General features: G+C 42.8%; 1 protein-coding gene across 1 annotated transcript in view; it reads right to left on the reverse strand.

Annotated features, from left to right (window-relative positions):
• The window catches only part of macf1a (microtubule actin crosslinking factor 1a), a 246,337-nt gene that overhangs the window by 120,690 nt on the left and 103,422 nt on the right, over nt 1–22,225 (reverse strand). Inside the window, 3 exon segments of the mRNA XM_028596953.1 lie at nt 11,739–11,831; nt 13,177–13,254; nt 15,780–15,869. Coding sequence (XP_028452754.1) covers nt 11,739–11,831; nt 13,177–13,254; nt 15,780–15,869 — 261 coding nt within the window.

The raw sequence follows: 22,225 nt of genomic DNA on the forward strand, positions 1-22,225 counted from the left end.
AAGTCCTTAATAAGCTAAAAGGATGCATGGGTGGATAAAGGATGGACAGACAGATGATGGATGGACAGCTGGATAGCTTCAGACACAGTAGGACTGGTACACAGTATGTATAAATTTGAGTGGTGGTTTCAATGAGTGGTAGGAATCCCCTCGAGGCTAGACAAACCGCTGATGAATGCGCATTGAATTTCAAATCCCTCATTATGCAGAGACGGGCATCACATGCAGCCACATACAAAGGACAGCTGCACTTTAAAGCGAACACAGAAGCATCCTGACACATCCACACACCCATCTCATGACCCAGGAACACACAAGACTGGAGTATTGATTATTGCTTCCCCGTAAAAAAGAAAAGAAAAAAAATACTCTTAAGCAGAGGCCTCTGTGGATCTACTGTATCAGTGTTTGTGTGTTTCTCCTGAGTCAGCAACTGTGCATCAAGTGAGATATGCAGCACTAAACACAACCCGCCATGCCATCAGCTGCTGTACTGCACAGCAATACTGTACTGCCTTTTCATGTAGAGGAGAACTCAACTAACTCTGGCAGCTGTGGTGAAAAGCGCCAGTCATCTGCTATATCACTGCAGTGGCTGCAGCAGCCTTTTCATTTTCAAGGTGAAGGAGAGCTGAAAAGCTGTGAGCTAGCACACTTTCTCTCTGCTCATTCTTGCAACTGAGCCTCAAACATTTTTCACATCCCAAACACACACTGTACAAAGAAGCACTGGGCTAGACTAATAAGCTAAGCTCCATACAGATATTTGCACAGTATGCACTGCAATGTATGCTTCACAACACACTGAGATTAAGATCTGCCCTTGCACTTTGTCTTTTATATTTCACTAGATGTCAACAGTAAAACAACAACGTGGTACAGAGTCACGAGGCAATGCATCATAGCGTTTTCTTGACATTACAAAAGGGCTTAAATAGATACTTTTCTTTGACACTTAATAAAGTAATGTCCTTGCAGGTATGGCTAGTAACTTCAGCACTGTTTTGGTACCTACCAAAATGGGTCTGTTAGCCTAGAAATCTAGACGCACCATAGCGGCAGCAAATGTAATTCAACATCTTGATGTGGGTCTGGCTTGTCAGGTGTGTGTCTGTAGCACTGTGTATCAAATACCAAAAGCTGACATTAAAGGTCTAGTAAGATTCAGAAGCTTTTCCACTAATTATTTAATTAGATCCTGATTGAAATGAAAGTTATTTTATCATAGGGAAGTTGATATGTGGCAAGAACATTTAACATCTGAGTTGTTTGGTTTAGTGATAAAAAGGTTTTTGTAGACAAAAACATGTTTCTATTTATCAAAGTAAGGTATTGAAACAAGTACCAAAACTCAAAAACTTTAAACAATAACCAGCCCTACTGGCAGGCAGAAAACTGTGTAAAATATGCTGAATACAGTCAAATAAACAGACAAAGATAATGTAAAAAAGACTAGTATGTAACAGAAAATGATAGTGATGATGTTTGAATGAACCGATCTCACCCATCTACTTCCCCCCAAGTAACCTTTGTCAACCACAACCACCAGAGCTACACAGACACAGACATACGCCCATAGTTGCATTGTGTGCTGTTGAAAATGACATGTTTCAGTTTGGAGCAAGAGGCAACCATGTCATTTGCAGCAATGACCCTTCTCTCGCACAAAGAAACACCCGGCCTGTCTGCCACACTCTAACAGACGTCAGTAGTGAGCTATTATGTGTGTAAGGGAAATAACAAGCAGTGGAAAGAGGTGAAGGGGAAGAAATGGAGTGAAGGAAGAAGGACACTGGGAGAGAAGGCTGGAGAAACAGTCTGTGCGGCGTTGATTAGGCTCTGGGGACAGAGGCAGAAAGAATAGAGAGAGGCATAGTGCCTTTCAAGAGCTGATAACAACACACACATGCATACATACATATATAACCCTTCATGACAACAAACACGGTGCAGAAATGACAACAAAGGAACCCTTCAAATAGCATCACTCATACAAATCAAGAGCTGTGAATGCCTCTCTGCAGCACTATAAACAACTGGTTTGGGCTCCAGAGACCTCAAGCTTTACAAATAAAATGTAATAAAATGTTACTGTTTAACTTTTTACAAAATAACCCAAAAGGTTAAGCAGATGAATAACCTTTAGGTTCCATTCTCAACACCATATTCTCGATAAAAAAATTCCTTCAATCCTGAGAACAACATCTGGAAAAGTCCGAACATTTTGATTCCCCAGAACACAAGGTAATGCCATTTAAGAAAGCTGATAAAAGGTTCGTTTTTGTCTGTGCAATGTAATCCCTATGGAATGTCTTTGTAAACAACCCATGATTTGATACTGTGTGTAATTTTACTTTTGGCTTTTTTTTCTTTTCAGTATTTTAGTTTATTTTTATTGGCTTATGCATCAGAGAGTGCCCTGATTAAGCCCTATGGGTTTTTTGCATCGCTCCATCACATCTTTTATTGATTATGTATATTAATCTGTAGTATTTGTATATGTGTAAACCAAAAAACTAAACTAAATTGTCCTTAAACTAGGCTTGTTTTATCTGACCACCGGTCCAAAACCCAAATATATTCAATTGATAATAGAGTAGTAAATCCTCACATTTGTGAAGCTGGAGCCAACAAATGTTGGTCATTTTCCTTCATAAATGACTTAAACAACTAATGTATTGCCATTAGTGTTGATTAATTTTCTGCAGATCAACTAATTGATTTATCCAGGGGGTTTCCAATCTTTTTTGCACCTTTATTTTTGCTTATCAAATTATATCGCTTCTTGACAGCCAGGTAGCAAATGTCCTGAGATCTGGTACCGTGTCCGCGGGACCCTCTGGATTAATCAATTAATGGTCGTAGCACTCTTCAAGACAGAGATCAAGATAAAGATCGGAGTTGGTTAACAGATTAGATGGAGGAAGAAAGAGGTAGAGGTAGATCGATGCAAACCTGTGGCAGGTATTTTACAGTCGCCTGTTGCAGAGGGCTCTCCATCATCGAGTCCAGTCTCTCTGATGAGCTGCTGGTCAGCCCTCCCCAGTCTGTCTGACTGGGAGTGGTGCCCGCCGTTTCTGGTGATGTTAGTGGCAGGTCGCTGGCATAGCCCGACTCCAACAGAGAATACTGCTCCTGTGCACGAACTGGGGTGTCCAAGCTAAATCCCTTGACAGCCTTAGTCTCCTGAATCCACATTTGGTTAGAGGACATGGGGAAATCCCCTGCAGGCATCTTGGCTCTAGTTTTGTCTTCCTCAGACAGTTGGACTTTGAGAATATTTCCTGTGACTGGAGATGGGGCAAGGGGCTCTTTGCGCACCTCTACCTCACTGTCATGCTCGCCCCTCCACGGAGAGCCAAAATCGCTGGGGTACACTGTCCTCACCACACAGAGTTTGCCATCCACCTCACGGATATGGACCACACCTTTGTGCTCCCTCCCTGAAGGTGTCCGCACCACTGCTACAGTCCCTTCTGGTCCTCCTTTAACTCCCCCATCCCCCTTTTCCTCTCTCTCTACCCTCCCCTTTTCTTTTTTCTCCTTCTTCTGTCGGAGGATCCAAGGTTTCTCTAGGACCCCTTGGACTTTCTCCTTAACGCGACAGACCCTCCCTCCACCTGGAGTGGTACTGCCCAGGGCTGAGGCTGTGTTGACTGGGGTGGTGGTAGTGGTTTGGCTTGGGATGCTGGAGACATCTATGATGGCGCTAACAGTGTCTTCCTCCCCTGGAAGGCAGAAAACCCCTCTCCAGGCTGGGCTGGGCTTGGGGGACACTTCAAGTAATCTGTTGCCCATGTGGCCCCCTACACTGGCACTCACGAAGCCAGGGGAAAGTGTAAGATTCGTTTTGGTATGAGTGAACTGGGTATCAGGCACTGTCATTAGAGTCCTAGCTCTGTTGCTAAAATCTGCTGTTTCTATAACTGCAGCCTTTTCCTCGTCGTCTTCATCCTCTTCCTCTCTTTCATCAGGCTCATGGCTTCGTCGTCGCTCAAAGTCCTCCTGTTCCAACTCTCCTTTCCTGTTCTTCTTGCCCTTGTGCTTACGTCTGAAACGTAGACGCTTCTTTGGTGAAAGTGGGGGGCCTCCACCGAGTTCCCCCTCCCGAGGAGGCCTGACACAACCCATGGAGTTCCCCATTTCTCTGATGTTGACAGATATGATGTTGAAAGATAAGAAACTGCAGCAAAAATACAGGCAATTAATCCATCAGAGAAGGGGAAATTAATGTTGATTTAGATTCAAATGTATTCCAGGTGTTTCAGTGCAAAATCCCATCCCTCAAAAAAAGAGACAGTGGGAAAGGGAACGTTCAGATAGGCTGGCAAGTGACTGACCGTTCCCTCAATCTGTGAGTAATGTGAAGTTAGGAAGAGCACATTCAGCTCCCTTTTCCATGGCAGCATCTTAAATAAAATCTAGTAAATAGAAAGAGGGATGTATGAGCTGTCAACAGAGGAAAGAGAGGGAAGCTCAGTCTTCCCCAGGCAACTTTTGGTTTAATCCCGAAGCAGGCAGCTCAGGCCGACGTGTCACAGCTCCCACCTGTCCTTCCTCTTTCCTTGACCTCACCTGACTTGGATTCAGGGGCTGCACTGGCAAGCCCTGCTCTCTTCCTAAGGGTAAAAGTGTTTGAATATTGGCAGACAGCTGGCTGCTTTACTTGGTCTGTTTATCCCAGAAGACTTGTAGTCGCAGTCAAGGACACAAGGACACAGCTATGTCAGCAGAGCCACACAAGGGAGGAAAATAAATGTGGTTAGGGTCAGGTGTCTGATTTATCACCGGGCTTTTGGCAGGTGAGCTGTTACCTGGTGTAAGGCAATGTGTCAGGCAGGATAATGAGTGTGGGAGAGAGAAAAATGCAGTGCAGTCCGGTGCTATTCAGACCATTAGTGAAGCTCCAGCAGCTTCACACACACTGCATGTGTCTGTGTGTGACATAAGAACGAAGTGTGAAAGTCTGAGAGTATGTACTGCTGGATTTCTGGGAGTTTTGGAATCAGAGGTCCAGTCTTATCGCACTTATAATTCAATGTCACAATTCCCTCAAATATGAGATATGATTACTACGCAACGCAGAGAGAAAAGCAATTGCATTCTGAGTCCTCTTTTTTACCTCGATAAACCACAAAGTGATGTTGAGATTTGTTGTGGTTCCAGGTGCCAGAGCTCTATCTATACTCAGATCTAGCAGCTATCTGAGCTCATGAATTAATGATGCCCATCTCTCCCACTGTGGTAATGTTATTGCAGTCCAAGAGGAGAGAGGTAAGATCCCTAACGCAAGTCAGCCATCGGTGGGAATCCTACCCGTCACGGTACTCGTAGTGGAAGTAGTATTATCGATATCCCTTGTAGTAACGGCGGGCTCGGTGTCTCATTCTGCGGCGCCCAGATTGGTTGTGGGTGAGAGATAGTGTGCAGTCAGCCAATGCTGCCGCAGATTGCTGGGAGATTCAGCCAATACTCTGCCAGCTTGTTAAATGCTCAATCAGAGCATCGGCTTCCCGCCCTGATGCTTCTCCTTGTCATCTTCCCACGATCTAATTCTGCTCGTTGAGCTGATGCCTCAAGCGATGTGTCGACCCGTCCAGCTTGTGCTCGTTCCTCCTCCTACGGGACTGTGGTTGTCAATATGTTGAAATCCAAAATCGCTGCCTTTAATTTCTCTCATTGACAAGATCGGCAGGAAAGTCTTCACAATGATTATCTAGGGCAGCCAGATACCTGTGGACTCAACTCATTGTAGTAGAAAACCCACAAAACGTAGCTGTGTGCCTGAGTAGGGTGCCGGTCTAAATCTAGTGGCAGCCAAATGCAGACAGACTCCACCTTAAGCTCCCCAGACAGCTTATGGCATCACATGCCTCTCCTCTAGATGCACGTCTAAAGATTCCCCCCACCTCAATGTTAGACTCCCTGAGGACCAGAGGTGGCTGAGAATTGCGTTTCAGGGCTGTCCAATCATAAACCTCCCATGTCCTGCTGTCAGTCTGCCAGTTAAGCAAGCTTCCCCTTCCTCAGGTGGTGCAGTGCGACGATGCAACAGCCTGACAAAATCCACAGTTTGCAGCAGGTGGGGAGGTATTTAGACCATGTCTTATGCCGAGACAAAAAAAAAAAACATCAGGCTGAGGGGGGGGGGGTGGGGGATGCTCTCGTTCCGTTTCTCTTCTGTGGTGCCTTTTCGTCTCTTAATAACTCCTCACGTCCACCAGATCTAATTTGGAAGAGGCATCTGGGGTAGGAGCCGGAGCTGGACTCTGAGGCAGAAGAGGAGGAAGGGAGGAAGAGACTGGTCCTCTAGCTAAGGTCTTGTCAAGATCCAGATTAAAAGTAGCAGACTTACTTAGTCTACACGTACAGATGTGTATCTGGAACAGAGCCAAAGGGATTCAGTGTCCAGTGAAGGGCAGTCTTGAACTCCACGCAGCACAGCGGCAGAGGTTTAGGAGAAGAGGGTCTGCACTCTCCTGAATAAAAACAAAGACAAGCAGGGAGCAAAAAACAGGAAGACAGGGCGTCTCCGGCTAAAAGAAACCGTGGCTCCGTCAGACAAGCATGGCTGGATTGATCCGATTGATACGGTGGAGGCCAGAGAAACGGCAAGCGTGTGGCTATCCTGGAGAGAGTGGGAGTGTTTGTTTGTGCCTGCGAGGTTGGGCAGTCCCCCGGTCAGCTGTGGGAGCCCGTCTCTACATACGTGTCCACGAGTGTCTTGTCCTGCTGTGCGTTTGTGGTTTGAGGCCTGCTGATCCGGGGAAGCCAGGAGCTGCGGTGACAACAGGCAGCCTGGATTCGTCTCTCCCTTGGCTGGCTTCACTCTTCCGCTTTATCCCTCATTCACAGACGCCGGCAGAAGGAGAGAAAAGCTTTTATCTCCCGGCTGCTGCAGCTTCACACTCTCTTCTGCTCGATCTCTCGCTCTCACAATCCACCCCTCCCTCCGTGGTTTTCCTCCTCCTATCCGCTTGCTCGTTACTCCTCTCTCTCTCTCTCTCTCTCTCTCTCTCTCTCTCTCTCTCTCCCTCTCTCTCTCTCTCTCTCGGCTGTTAGTGAGCAGCTTTCTATGCCACACATGCACACACACTTGACCCAAAAGCTTCCCTGAATGACAGCGAGCGGGAGAGAAATCAAATCTAAAGACTGTTGAGTTTCTGCAACATAAATGAGAAGCGGGTTAGCACCTGAATTTGTTTCTCTCTCACTCTTTTTCCATCTATTCCCTTCAGTCGCCATCTGTCCATCAAGCTACAGGTTATGAATGGCTCTGGGGTGAAGAGTAGCGGGCACGGGGAGAAGGAGGGAGTGATGAAAGAGATTTGAGGGAATTAAGAGAAAGTTGAAAACGGACAGAAGAAAAACAGGAGGGGATGGATGGAGGCTGAGAAAGGATCAAGAGCTAAGATTGGGAGTGGGGGGGGGCTGCACAAGGCACACACATCATAGCAGTTAGGGATTGGAAATGAGTTGATGGAGGTTTGTCTATACTGTTTAAATACAGAGGTCGCTGAGCTTTCACTATCACAGGTTGTATTCGGTCATTGCAGGCTTTTTAATGGCAATATGGGATTCGCAGGATTTCTGCATCAATGTGATGAAGTACCTGGTTTTTACAGGCATTTAATCCACTGGATTAGAACAAAAATAGCCCTTTTTAATCTGATGTTTTGAATCTATAAAGGGTTAGTGCCGTGCTAAAACCATTAATAACGGATGGATTAACTCTTTAAATCATCTATGTCAAGCAAAATGGCCAAACAATTTTGGTTCCAGATCCTTAAATGTGATAATATACGGCTATTTTCTCAGTTATATTATTGTAAATTATATATTTGGGTTTTGGACTGTTAAATCGACAAAACCAATAACATATGGACGTCATATTTTTGGGGTTTTGGGGAACTGAGATTGCTACTACTTTCTTATATTTTATGGACTGAATGATTAATTGGCAAAATGATTTACAGATTCATTGATGATGGAAATAAACAGGAGTTGCAGTCCTAATAGACAAGTATACAATGGGGTACAAAACAAAATAGAAAATATGATCCATATTGCCCACAAAAAATAATAAGTAATGTAGCTGTATTCAGATTTGTAACTCCCCTCCTACACCACTGAACTCATTTAATGTTGATGTTGCCATCTACAGCCTCTATAGGCCTACACCCACCATCACTGCACAGACACAAGGTTGAATAACACAGCTCATTCATACATGTGATTCTGCACAGTGCAGCATGATAGAAACACAACAAGAGAAAAAGATTTGTCACCAGCACTGCAGATGTAAGAACTCATACTACTTTGCATATACAATAAGTGCCTAATGTACAGCGAACGTTTTTAGAGAGACAGATATGGATGGAGACCACTAACAGGCGGCGCTCTAAAGTGGTGAAAGCAATGGTAATCCATCTTCTCTCATTAACCAAATGCACAGAGAGCATAAGAGAACAACACACACCAACACACATGGAAAAGGCATGAACCAATGGGAGAAAAGCACTAATCAAGCCCCCGAGGATTTCACCCCTTCACTGTGGCTACAGGGCACCATCGGCTGTGCTAATCAGACAGCAGCCTTCGTCTGAACCCAGTTTCAGCATTTCACAAGACGCAGCCACTGCATGATGGACTTTCAGAAGCTCTATTGGTCATACATCTTTTGTCAATAATGTGCGCTGAAGCATTGGGATTTTCATTATCATAATTCAGGCTCCTGTTTGTGCTCTTGACAGTCTGCTTGATGGTGGGAATCTACCATGAAGGCAGTGTGAACTGACACAGATGGTGATCAATTGATGCAACACAGGCCTAAATTAGTACCAAGTAACAACACTGATGAATTGAACCCAATTGCTGATTCTGCCTTAAAGCAAGTCAGAGAAACAGTGATGAATTTCTTAAACAGATCAGAAATGAACTGCAAATTAGCAGTGACGTACAGCTAGCTTAGCCAACCACAGGCAGACACAGTGCAACAGGAGGAGGGCCCACGGACAGGGATGTGTCTGTATGGCTGGAGACTTTTTTAACAAGCCGGGTCTTCTTTAATACTGAGCTAACTGGTGTCACCTAGTGGTTTGATTAAGTAACTACAGTAAACGGAGTAGTGGGGATTTCTATTATAGACGATTTCTTGACTGTTCTGACATTCACACTACCTGGTATACAGGTTTGATTCCCAATGATGATGAGCATGTAAAAGTATCAATTAAAAGTATTAATATTGTGACCTGTGAAAGTTAGAAAAAAATGCTAGAAAGCTGTCTACATGCTTTGACAAGCAACATTTAAATAAAAGTTTTTGTCGCTTTCTTGCAAAACTTATTGGAGTTTTCATTTTATTTGCTTGCGATGAAAATGAGCTGGTGGCTGACAGATATTTGCAAGAAAAACATGGAAAAGCTGTTAATAACAACTTCAGCAGATTTGCTGAGGAAGCAGGTTGTCTGGGCCAGCTGACAGAGTAAGGTAACACCTCATCTGGAACTTGATGGGCCAGTGAAATAATGACTAACGGTTATAACCCAAATGAAAAATGATAGCTCACTGAGAAACGTCCTATGATGTGCTGAGTCACTTCTTTGCTACTGGTCACAAAGACTTGGAGGAGTGTTTCCAGATATGAATTCATCATAATACTCTTTGTCACCATGATGTTCAGACCAAAGCAGGTAAAAGTGCATAGGTGGGCAACGCTGCATTCAAATCAGCATTTATTGACAATTTTTTCCTGTGTATCGCACTAAATACTGCACTAAAACCGCGTGTTTTCACAGTTTGAGCAATGAGATGTTAATACAAAGTAATTGAAAAGGTGGTTTTTGTCCTTGTCAAACAGGACGACTCTATGTGAGCTTGAGATGGATGTTCCTTGTGTCTATTTGAAAAGAGCAGAAACAAAGCCAGATGTAGTTCAAATCCTGACATAAGATTATCCCATTTATATTGCATTTTTTGGGTGTAATTATATGGTGGACGTGAAGACACTGAACATAGGGAATGTATGCGGCACATGTTGCTGATCTACCACCTTGCATTTACAGTGATAATCATCAAACCACAACACAGTGCAGTCTCTCACTGCAGCTCTAAAACTGTCGTCATCTCATGAACCCACTGAACTCTGAAACTATTTGCTGCTCTGCGGGCCAATTCATTCTTTCCATCTCTTTATTTATTTGAATACCTCCTCCGTGGAGTTCCTCCAGAGCTCTGGAGCCTGTTTCAGCCCCAGTCCTGTTGGTCATCTTTGGGTAAATCCTGTAGTCCCTCCACCCCCCTCTCCCTCTCTCTGTAACAAGATGTTCTGCTGAGTCATGCCCACTGAAACGGTTGTCGGGGTGTCACGCGCTACTGTTTCCATAGCAACCAGCTGGCAGTGTCACCTTGCTAAGGGTCACGTCACAGCACAGTCTAGTGGCCAACCACAGCAACTACAATGGGCTCATGAATGTTTCTTTCCGAAATCAACTGGACAAAAAAAATTTCCAGCAATAAAACCTAACAAATAAAAATGAGATGCTGGGAATGTTTTGTTCAAGCTCAAAAGGGTTTTGTCTGCAACCTCGGACCCAGTGGTAATGGGAGCCCAGCTGTAATGATTTCAACAGAGTACAACCCTGTCTGCAGGCCACAGTGATGCAGATAGATTTAGGGAAATATATTCCACATCAGGAATCAGAAAAAGTTCAAATGATTGACACAATGCCCTTTAGACAACAATGCAGTATTTAGATTTCTCTTCATTTCAAACTTGTAGTTGAGAAAAGCTTTTAAGCTGCATGTTTTTTTTCGAGGTTCTGGGTTTATATGGATGCCTATGGACTGAACGTGTCTCCTGTGATCCCTTCACGCCCAAACTTTTCCAACTGCCAAACTGAAGCCAAACGGCGTCCTTGTGATGTTTTAAGGACGACTTCCTGCAAGGCCCTGCTCAGAGGTGGTTTTATGCCACAGACGGAGGACAACAACATGATTAAATCACTGATATGTCCAAATGCCTTTGAGCACAGAGTCACATTGTATACCCCTTAATACGCTTATAAAACACTAACCTGCATGAACTACAGTAACATGTGGAAATCCAACTAGCGTAGCTGGAAGAAAACCCTTAAGGCTCTGAATGCATCTTGCTCAGAGGTTCCACAATATCAACGTGCACACAGTCTTTCTGATTTCCACTCAGTGGTGAAAAAAGCAACCTTTTCTGTTGTATAAGTTGCGCACATACATACATGCACGCACGCACACGCACACGCACACACACACACACACACACACACACACACACACACACACACACACACACACACACACACACACACACACACACACACACACACACACAGCTAAGCCCATCCTGGCAGTGACCACAAGTCAAATCCCAACAGCTGGACAGAGATGCTGAGTAACAACAGGACAACACAGCAAAGTAGATCAATAATTAAGTCCCCATTTAGAGCAATCTGCTTCGGTTAAAATCCAGACTGAATCGAAGCAGTAATGATGTGGGTAGTAATTCAATTATTACATAATCAATTAGAGAGAATATGTCAATAAGATCTGGATATGAGAACCTTTAGCTGCCCATTAAGCTTTTCAAATTGAGAACTCAAGAAGTTATGTTCACGCTGGTTTGACTGAAATAACCACAAATTGAGTCCAACACAGAAAACACAGAGCAAGAAGCCAGAGAACAGCACGTGAAGGGCACAGACCTGGAAGTGAAGGATGATGGTCCAGATGAGACCCAACGTCAGCTTGGGGTTCCCGTCGGTGATGTCATCGTTCCTGATGTTCACAAGTTTGACCTAAAAACAGGGAAGCGGAAGATCTTTGGTTTGGTTTGGTAACAAAATACTGAAAAGGAGAAGATCTGCTAAGAAAACACATAAATCATGTTTGTTTTCTGCATGTTAACGATGAAAACAATTATCTCTGCTCCAACCATCCTGCTCCATTATGTGAAAGAGACCTTGTTAAATCTTGTGGCTTTTGCTAAGCCGAGCCGCCAGGGCTGTATAATTAGACCTACAGTGAAACTCTTTTTCAGAGGATTCAGAGGAAAAAAAGGTCAGTCCTCCATGGCTGCTGCCTCTAGGGAACGAGACAAGAGAGACGAGGAAATCAAGTTGAGGAAAGATGGGGACTTGAGAGATACAGTATGGAGGAAGAGTGTGGTTTAAAGGAGAGAAAGAGCTGCAGTTTGAGAGTAAACGATAAGATGCAGTGTGCAGTCAGTGAGAAAGATTAATTCATGACAGAGGAAACAATGAAAGACGCAGTATGGGGGGGGGTAGATAAGTCTATAGGTGCTTTATGAAAACTGTTTAGTACAGTTATATAGAGTTCTCTCTCTCTCTCTCTCTCTCTCTCTCTCTTTCTAAACTGCCCAGTCACTCGCTTATGTAAACTTTGTAGAATTTGCTGCACAGGACTATAAATAGCAACCAGGAACTTTAAACTACATAAAAGCCTTTTTTTCACACCAGGCTTGTTCGGAGAAGCTTGTAAATAGCTTCCACACAAACTATGCCACGCAGACACCTGAAAACGAGGTTGGCTATGGTGTGCAATTACTAATACCTTGAAATCTGTACACAACAATATGAACGCATGTGCACAGTCCCCAGACTGGACAAATACTCATTAAGGAGGCTAGGAGGTTATGGTTATGGCTTGGTTTGTCTGTGTGTAGGTCGTTTGTCTGTTGGTTGGTTTGTCTGTTAGGCCGTGGTGAAACTTGATGGAAGGGTGTAGCATGTGGTGTTGGAATAATTGACAAAAATGAGTTCCCGACATTTCACACTGCATTAACATTAACATTGTGAAATAGGGCATGCCTTAGCAGAGGCCTGCGCTCTCAGAGTACCCTTCTAGTGTCCCAATTTCATAATCCTTATGGAAAACACACAAGGTTAATAATGAAAAAGAGCTAGACGTTTTCATCATGTTTGTCTCAATTCACAGATTACGACAAGAGATCTGGAACAAGTGTTGTCTCCTCTGACTCATTTCATGGGATTATAAATGACAAAACTGTCAACTGTTTGCTCAACTAACAAGTGACTAGACACAACCACCAGAACTTTGTGTCTGTGTGTGTGTGTGTGTGTGTGTGTGTGTGTGTGTGTGTGTGTGTGTGTGTGTGTTTACCTGTCTCTGTTTGAGGAAGTCCAGCGCTATTTGGACATTCTGTAGTCGATGAAATCTCATTCGCCCCTTTTCTCTGGGCTGGAAAGAAAAAGAAAGGAGAGAGAGAGAAAATAATGAGGAAAGTCAACAAATCAACTTAAACTCACTAGTTTTTTTTTAGTGACACAAACGCAGGAGGCAGCAGTGAGTGCAAATAAAGCTGAATTCAATCCACAGTGCAGTGAAATAAAAAGTCAGCGCAGTTGTATTGACATGAACTGGTCCTCTGGGGGCGCTGTCTTCAACAGGAGCTGTTAAAGACATGCCAAAACTCAGGAGCAAACTACACCCAAACCATGCTGCTTTTAGATTGAAAAATGCAAACATTCATATCAGATAATACTTCTCATTTTCTTTATTCAACGCCACATTTATGGACAAGGTTTAAAAAGAAAGAAAGAAAGAAACATACATACAAAGAAACAAAAGAAAGAAACCGTAACAAAGAAAGACACAAAGAAACAAAGAAAGAAAGCACACACACAAACATTACAAACACACTTTTGCTGCAAAAAGTACATGAGTGCATGATGCAGATATGGGTTCACACTGTGCTGGTAAAAAGAAGGTACACTCAGGGTTAGTCATCATCACATCAGCAAGAGGAGAGGAGAAGAGAGGAGAGGTATGCATTTTCTATGCCACACATTACTAAATCTAAGCTTGACACACGGTTTGCACCGTTGCATGTTTTCTTCTACCTGTGGCTAAACCAAGTAACCTGCAAGTCAATCTGCTCAAACATCTTCCATCCAATCAGAGGGAAACGCTCTTTAAGTGCAATATACTTTTGTTGTTATTGTGATTCTTCCTATTACCGCTTCAGAAATAGGTTTACATTTTCAGTCCTAAACTTTCAATATCCTCAATATAGACATGTTTTGCATTTACAATTAAATAAATCAACAATAGTTTAAGTCAAACATCTCAAAAATAGCTAATTCTTTCATAATTACAGCTACAAATACACACTCCCTGGTCACTTCATATAAAATGTATTGTAATGCAATACAATAGATGCCACAAATTCTTATAATGTTCAGTTTTTTGGTGAGGTGTTAATTTGTTTAAGTTGTAAATGAGGTGGGCAAAACATCTAGAAGCATCTTTCAATCTGATGCGGTCGAATTTAACACCACTGCAAACTACAACCTCAGTAATAAACGTATGGTTACATAAACACCTCTCTGAACTGAACTTTAGAATATAAAAGGCAGATTTTATCGTTGAGCTGTTCTTTTGGATTGCATTAGATTGATAATAAAATGGCCACTGAGTGTATGATGATATTTAATATAATATTGATATTTTATTATACACAATTCATGCAAAATAGTCGTAGAGCATTGTCGTGTGAAAACAGCCCTGTTTTTTAAGGGTTGATGAACTTTCATTCCGGACTCTCTCTCTCTCTGTCTGTCTGTCTGTCTGTCTGTCTGTCTGTCTGTCTGTCTGTCTGCTCAAAGAGAAACACATAATTTAAACATAAAAACCATCAACACGTATGTTATGATGCTGTAACCCAACAGAAATGACGGCCTGCATGTAGAGTGATACAGCAACACAGCATTGTATGGTGTCATGTGCAGCCCAGTATGGTTTCTGGTCAGAGGTCAGTGGCACGGCACTCTCATGCAGCTCACACAGCTCCACCTATTGGGGGCGGAGGGGGAAGCTGAGGGGTCAGAGGTCAGAAGTGACAGAGCGAGCGGTGAGCGGGAGAGGGGGAGAAGCCTTGATTCAAACATACTCCCTGAGCTCCTTCCTCCTCCTCATCCTCCCCTCCAAGCAAGATGAGAGGGGGGGCCCGCGAGGTGTATGCCCTTTTCTGTGCAGGGCCGCTTTTCTGTTGCTATTGTAACAAAATGAGGTGGGGGGGGGGGATGGGAGATAGAAAGAGAGGAAGAGGAAAAAGAGATAAAGTGTGAAATTTTATGGATAAGGATGACAGAATGAAAGAGGGCAGGACCAAGTGAGAAAAGGGACAAAAGTACCGTAACTGCAAAAAAAAATAAAAAATAATGTAAACACTGTGGAACAAAAGTCAGTTTAACTCACTCAGATCATTGTTCATGATGGTGACAGGGTCAGAAAGGAGCAGTGTGTCCTTTGTGCGATCTTGTGTGTACATAAGCAGACCAGAGTCAGCAGTCTGTTTCTGTTAGTCTACCTGTCTGCCACTGAACCAGCCTGCGTCACATTGTGGCCTGTTTACCGTCAGCATTAGGACTAAGGCTCTTACATCATGACGCTGAGCAAAGTCGGGCCACTGGTGCTCAAACTAACAAACATTAATAGTGTGCCAGCCCGGAGCAGGGAGTCACCCAGAATGTCTAAAACCTTCAAGCTGGAAAAGTTTTAAACTGCCTCTCGAACTCCAGCATTATTTTTGAAGAGTGTGTGCCACATTCTCAGGACTGTGATGCATTGAACCGGGGATGCTAGGGTGTGTAATGGAGCAGAAGAGGAATGTGTGATGGAAAAATATTAGTAAGTAAGATGAATAATATTGTGTGTGTGTGTGTGTGTGTGTGTGTGTGTGTGTGTGTGATAACAATGCATACCAGGGTGACTCCAGAGAGGACCTCCAGCAAGGAAATCAGGTTGTGTCCATCCCTCAGGTCCTCGTACAGGTCTGTGATGTGTTTCCTCACCTGAGAAAGGAGGTAGGAAAGAGGGAAGGAAGAGGTTAGGTGAGAAGGGAATAAAGGGAAAGGAATGAGAAGGGAAGAAAAACACAAAGAAAAAAAAAAAGTTAATCACACACTCCAATCAACCCTCTGTTGACTCAACACTGTTGACATCTGCCGGGCCGATTTTGCCCCACAGCTGACGAGGCTGGTGGCAGCGGTTGTGCGGGCCAACCGAGACGATGCACCAGCTGTGGCCCCTTGTCTCTGTTGCCATGACATCGCAACCACAGGGAGCGGGGGTAGGTTGTCACCGGGGGCAACCGCTGCTGACACGGTGACACAGCAGCGGCCTGATCAGCATCAGTGCTCGTTTTGTTTGAAAGTGGAACACTCAGTGAGACAGACAGACAGACAGACAGAGACAGCTGTGACGAGTAAGTAAAGCATTATGGGAACTAAACTAGTATATCCATATTTTAATGTATAACTAACTGCATGACTGAAATCCATTGTTTTATTTTGTTTATGAAACCTTAATTCCAACAAGAGAATGACTAAAACGTTGCTCTTCACCTGCTCTCCTGCAAAACTATCAAGAATAAAAAGGAAAAATCAACAACTAATATTGAAATACACAAAAGCATACTGTATTACGGCTTTAAAGCAACATTTCTCACTGAGTGGACAGAGTTAACACATGCTCTTGTGGAGCCATAAAAGACTAACCGATGATAGGTTTATGAATAGAGAAAATGTGTGAAAACTCTCAAGTGAATAAGACATGACAAAAAAGTAGTGTTTCTGGTTCACTAGCTCTTATTCTATTCAAGACTACTTTCCAATTCACCAGTTTGTGAAAGAAGAACATTAGGCATCATAAAATGTCTGCAGAAAGACAAAAGCAAACGATAAGCTTTTATTTTTGCAAATAAACTATTTGCTGCTTCATCTGAGAGCAGACAGTGGAAAGAGAGGGGCATTGGTATGCAAACAAGATCCCAACACACTTAGTCCAAATTCCAAAGTGCTTCAAAGTAGTTTCTTCAAAAATGCAGATCTACGTAGGTAACAAAGGGCACGTCTACCTGCATTACAGCGATTTTCCTGCTTCTCGCCTGCACCGAAAAAAGTTTTGCTGCAGTACTGGCCTCAGGACAAGAAGCTGTACTACCACATTTCACCACAGGAGGGCAAGACAGGCACAAAAGTAAAACCTAGAGCGGTCTTCACCTTCCAACCAAGTCATGATTTACAAAATATTAATTCAAATGAAACAACTATCCTGAACCTCTTTAAAGTAGATGCCTTAGGCAGAGGACTTCTTTTTTTAAAAAGATTATTTTTTGGGGCATTTTAGGCCTTTATTTGTATAGGACAGCTGAAGACATAAAGGGGGAGAGAAGGGGAATGACATGCAGCAAAGGGCCACAGGTCGGAATCGAACCTGTGGCCCGCTGCTCTACCAGGTGAGCTAGCCAGGCGCCCAGAAGGACTTTTTTGAGGTGGAGCTCAGAGCTATAATTGTCTTTGGCTTAAAGCTGCAGCTACAAAAGTAAAAAAAAAAAAAAAAAAAAAAAGAAAAAAGCCCTCCACTTGTCCTCAATAACCCCTTTTTTTTTTTTAACTTTCCCTATCCACCTTCCTCCTCCTCCTGCCGCATCTGTGTCGCACTCTCACTCTTCTGTTGAAGGATGACATCAGCTGTTGTAGAAGGGAGCTGATGGAACAAGTGTTAATTAGATGTCAGGAAGAAATGGTGTATCCAACGCTGACTGGAAATGAGGTGCTGCTTTTGTCTAATTGTGTCTCAATGTGTCAGAGCCTTCGTTTGGTTCCAAGCTAACATGAATGAGTGGATTCATCTCTGCCCATGTTGGGTTTAATACCAGCTTACTGGAAGCCCACCCTGTGATTTGAAATGAAACCAACCCCCCCGAAAAATCTACTTATAACCAATACTATATCTGGACTGTGAGACATCAGCATTGCGTTTCAGAGTAAACAACAAATCCTTTTCATACTGTTAGCATACTTCTTATGAATTCTGATGATCGTAGGTGCATCCAAACAATAAGCCTACATGCATATATGGACCAAACCTGCAACAATGTTCCCATTGGCGTCCAAAGATGCCACTTCAGAAAGTCCCTAAGTCCCGCTGTAGACTGCGGTGTGTGATTCTCAGTGCTGTTAAAACAACATCCAGTAAGACAGAGTTCAGTCTCGGGACACTGTCATTGAATTTAACACCCAGCTGAATCTGACGATTGTCATTTTGTGGTGTTTTTTTGTGTGTACGAGTGTGTCTTCACGGATGTTGCTCACACAGCCAGCTGTGTCTGATGTGCAGTGACGGCAGCTGTCATATGGAGCTCGTGTTAAGGACCAAGAGGACAGCATCTCGGCAACAGCGTCAGCATTTGCTGATACACTCAGGACAAATCTGCGTTGGACTGAATATGAGGATCATTTTAACCGCTTTTATCAGTTTAATAAGCTTCCAATGTTTTCAGTCACTTAATGGATAAATGGGGTTTGAGGATGGCAGAATGACTGATGAAATGTATTTAAATGCCAGTTAAAGATATGTTTAGGAGATTAACATGCTGCTCAGTTTAATGTGATTTAATATAATGCAACACGCCTTATCTGGCAAACCCCACATACTGTATTTGAATTTTCTAAGCAGGCCATAAAATGCTAAAAATGATATGCAATGTTTCCCCCAATTCTGACTGCAGAATTGGCGCTTTATAAAAGTACACCTAACCTCTGCAAAAATGAACCCTTAGACTCTTCTGCTTGCACTCTCTCTCCATCCTTTATTCAGTTTTCTAACATTTAATAGGATCCGTGTTTCATGGCTTCTACAAGCTAGCTTAAAATCATTTTTAAATGACCGCACAGGATTTATGAACATGAGGCGAAACATGTTCTCATCGCACTAGAATGTGTGAAGAAATCATGGCCAGGTTTAAATAATCAATTCCCAACTGAAATTGATTTTTTTTTGAGTGATCTGATATTGATTAATCAGTCCCTCCAGAAAAACGTGATTATGCGATCGCATATTTCAATACATAATCAGCCAAAGTCCGCATTTTTCAAATACGCCGGACTTTTGCAGCAGAAATTTGCCGATTTCCGCGCAAAATATGCTGGGCTTGCATGATTTCATAATCCCCGCATTTTCGTTGCACATACTGTATATCTCAGCAGAAAGTTGAAAAAAGTTGCGTTTACTTCACACAAAAGCAGCCATTTTTCCCTGTTGCCATGGGAACGTTATGAAGTGACGTAATTACGCGACGTGAACATCATCAAAAAGTAGGGTGTTGGAGGAATCACGTTTTTTTCCTCTTTTTCATCAAACCGCAGTTTTTGCAAGTTCCCGCAATTTTTGCTCGATCTTTTAATAGATGCCTCATCACCATGGATGTATAAGGGCATCACCTGACAGGCCTGGAGCTGCAATTCCACTGTTTGGCCACTACGTTCAATTTGCCTCAAAGCCCGGCGCACTTCCTGGGGAGCCTACTTTTCACATGGCTGCGTGAAGCTTTTAACCCTGTTAAACTTCTTAACCTGTTGTAACTAAAATTCCCCTAACCTAATCAATATCGAATCAGAAATGTAATCGAATCAGGACCTTGTGAATTGAATCGATAAATCATTGGCGATACTCTAGAGGAAACAACACTGAGACATTTGAGTTCCTGACATCCTATTCTTCTAGGCCTTATGCATGTTTAATGATCAAAGTCAGTGTTGACCGTAGCATTGCTGATGGGTCTGTTGTCTCAAGCCTGGTTTCTGTGTAGCTTTTGCTGCTGTAGCTCATTTGACAACAAAGACAGACGGATTGCATGTGGTTAAACATCTTGTTAGCTTACTGGGATACAGTGCAGCTAATCCATCTCTGTGAAAAGCCTTTTGCCTCCTTCTTCTGACTTCATAATACAAAGCTTCTAGATTTGTGCTCACTGTGGGTCCCAAAAATGTCTCACTGCATGCCAGCAGGTAGCTCACTGATTATATTGGCCAATTGTTTGACCTGCGCGCACACACACACACACACACACACACACACACACACACACAGACACACACAGACACACACAGACACCCTGCACACCTGAGCAGCCAAAAACATTCCAGACATGACACACACATACAGAGCAAACAGGAAACAAGGAGCAATCATGTCACCCAATAGGAAGCTGAGGGCAGTGAGCAGCTGTCTCTGTTCTACCTCTGTATCTGTTCTTTAATGTCCCTTCTCTTTGCCTCATGAGCTTATTTTCTATTCCGTCTTTCTCTCTTAATCCCCCTCCCCCTCCTTTGTTTTCTCTGTCTGTGTTTTCCTGTAAATCCCTGCAGATAGGGAGGAGGTTTGTAGACTCAACAGTGCTGGCTACGAGTCAACGGATGATGAGAACACACAAGTATTTCACCCCCTCTCTATTAAAGAACACTGTGTTGGGACATAATCGCCTATTGAAACACTTTGTCATCTAACTAGCAGCAGATATTTCAACCGATCAGAAAAGAGTTTTCTCCTCTTTCATATGTTTTCATGTCATCCTTCCCCTCTCCATCTTCTTCCACCCATCCTGTCTTACCCTTGCTGCTTTCTCTCTCTCTCGCTACGACAGTAGAGTTCAGCACTCTTTAAAAATGACAACCAAACTCTACATGACCTCTGTGCAAATGTAATGGCTGGCTGTGTGTGTGTGTGTGTGTGTGTGTATGTGTGTGTGTTGTGCATGCTGCATTATCCCACCTGGAGCCATTTCTTTCTTGCTCTATTTTTCTCTTTTCAAAACATTTCTGTTTAAGGTGTTTCTAGGTACTTTATTTTAACATTTGTATTTCTAAACTTTTCAAATGTAAGAGTTTTAGGCCTAAAATAAAAAGATGTTTCAAAAATTAATATATAATTAAAATGATATAATTATATAAACAGATAATCTGCCAATAGCTCATTTGAGAGGGTAGAAAATGTGAACATTAGATGTTTTTGCTGACTTAAACAAACTATGAAAAACAATTAATAAATTAAGTTCCAATGTTTCAGCAGTACTCTCCATTTTTAGTTTCATGTAACAATAATTTGAATTAATAATTAACTTATGTTATAATGTTATGTTCTTGATCAATCAATCAATGAATTGTTTTGTCTAGAAAAAGGTGGAAAATGTCCATCAGCATTCCTTAAAGCCTGAGATGACTTATATAGTTATAATAGTTAGTTTGGTCCAACCAACAGTCTGAAACAACCCACACATATTTATTATTCTCCTCATAGAAAACCTGCAAATATTTTAGATGGATTTTAGAATCTGGAACCAGAGATTGTTTTTTCTTTGAATGATCTAAATCATCCAAAGTTGTTGCCTATTCATTTTCTGTCCATCAACTAATCGATTAATCGACCAATCACCTGCTCGTATGTAATGTTTGTAATGTAAAGCACACTCAGCAGCAGTAAAACTGCCCCATCCTTCTACAAATGAATGGGAGATGCATCTCCAGCACTGAAAAATCCCCCCCGTGTCTCCGTCTGCTGCTCTCGCTCTCCATCTCTGACCTACATTTACCGTCAGTGGTTGGTCTGGCAGGGCCAGCAGATATAGCGTTACATTCAGAGGCTGGGCACCGTGACGACAGTCGCTCCGGAGTTATGGGGTCAGACAGACACTTCATTCATGTGACAGAAATACCCAGCATTCTCCTCTCCTCAGAGTCCTTACTGCCTGTGTGTGTGTGAGACACATGCTATACATACTGTACTTTATGGAAGTGATAGAAATGGCATGTGTGTGTGTGCACTATGCACACATGGAGGCAGCAAAGGCAGCTGTCTGGGGCGTACAAAGGAGACACTTACTGTAAATAGCTCATAGGTCTAACCAAGATAATATATCGGTGGCTGCATTCAATATTCCATTTAGCGCACTCAAACAGTTTGCTATTTTTAGTACGTCCAAAACCTTAGTTTGAAACCATTAGTACTTAAATTATTATAATGTATAATAATAATAATAAAAAATACTATTTACGGTAAAATATTACAGTATGCAAACACTGGACACTATGCCATCATAAAATATCCCACAATGCAATGTGGTAGTAACAACAACGTTCATGATAGACAAACGGACAGCGACCAAGGCAGCTCCGTAACACTTCAAGTTACATTTCAACATATTCAAAATCTGTTTTGTCACCTTTTCGAGTAATTGAAGCACTATCTGGCGATAACAGTAAGTAGCTGAGGACGACATGGGTTACCATGGTTACACGTCTCCAACCGGCAAGAAGGCTCTCAGAAAGTGACGTGGTAATTACAGCTCGGTGCGTCTGAAAAGATACCT

Source organism: Perca flavescens, chromosome 14 (genome assembly GCF_004354835.1).
Source record: "Perca flavescens isolate YP-PL-M2 chromosome 14, PFLA_1.0, whole genome shotgun sequence".
In the NCBI taxonomy this organism is placed as follows: Eukaryota; Metazoa; Chordata; class Actinopteri; order Perciformes; family Percidae; genus Perca; species Perca flavescens.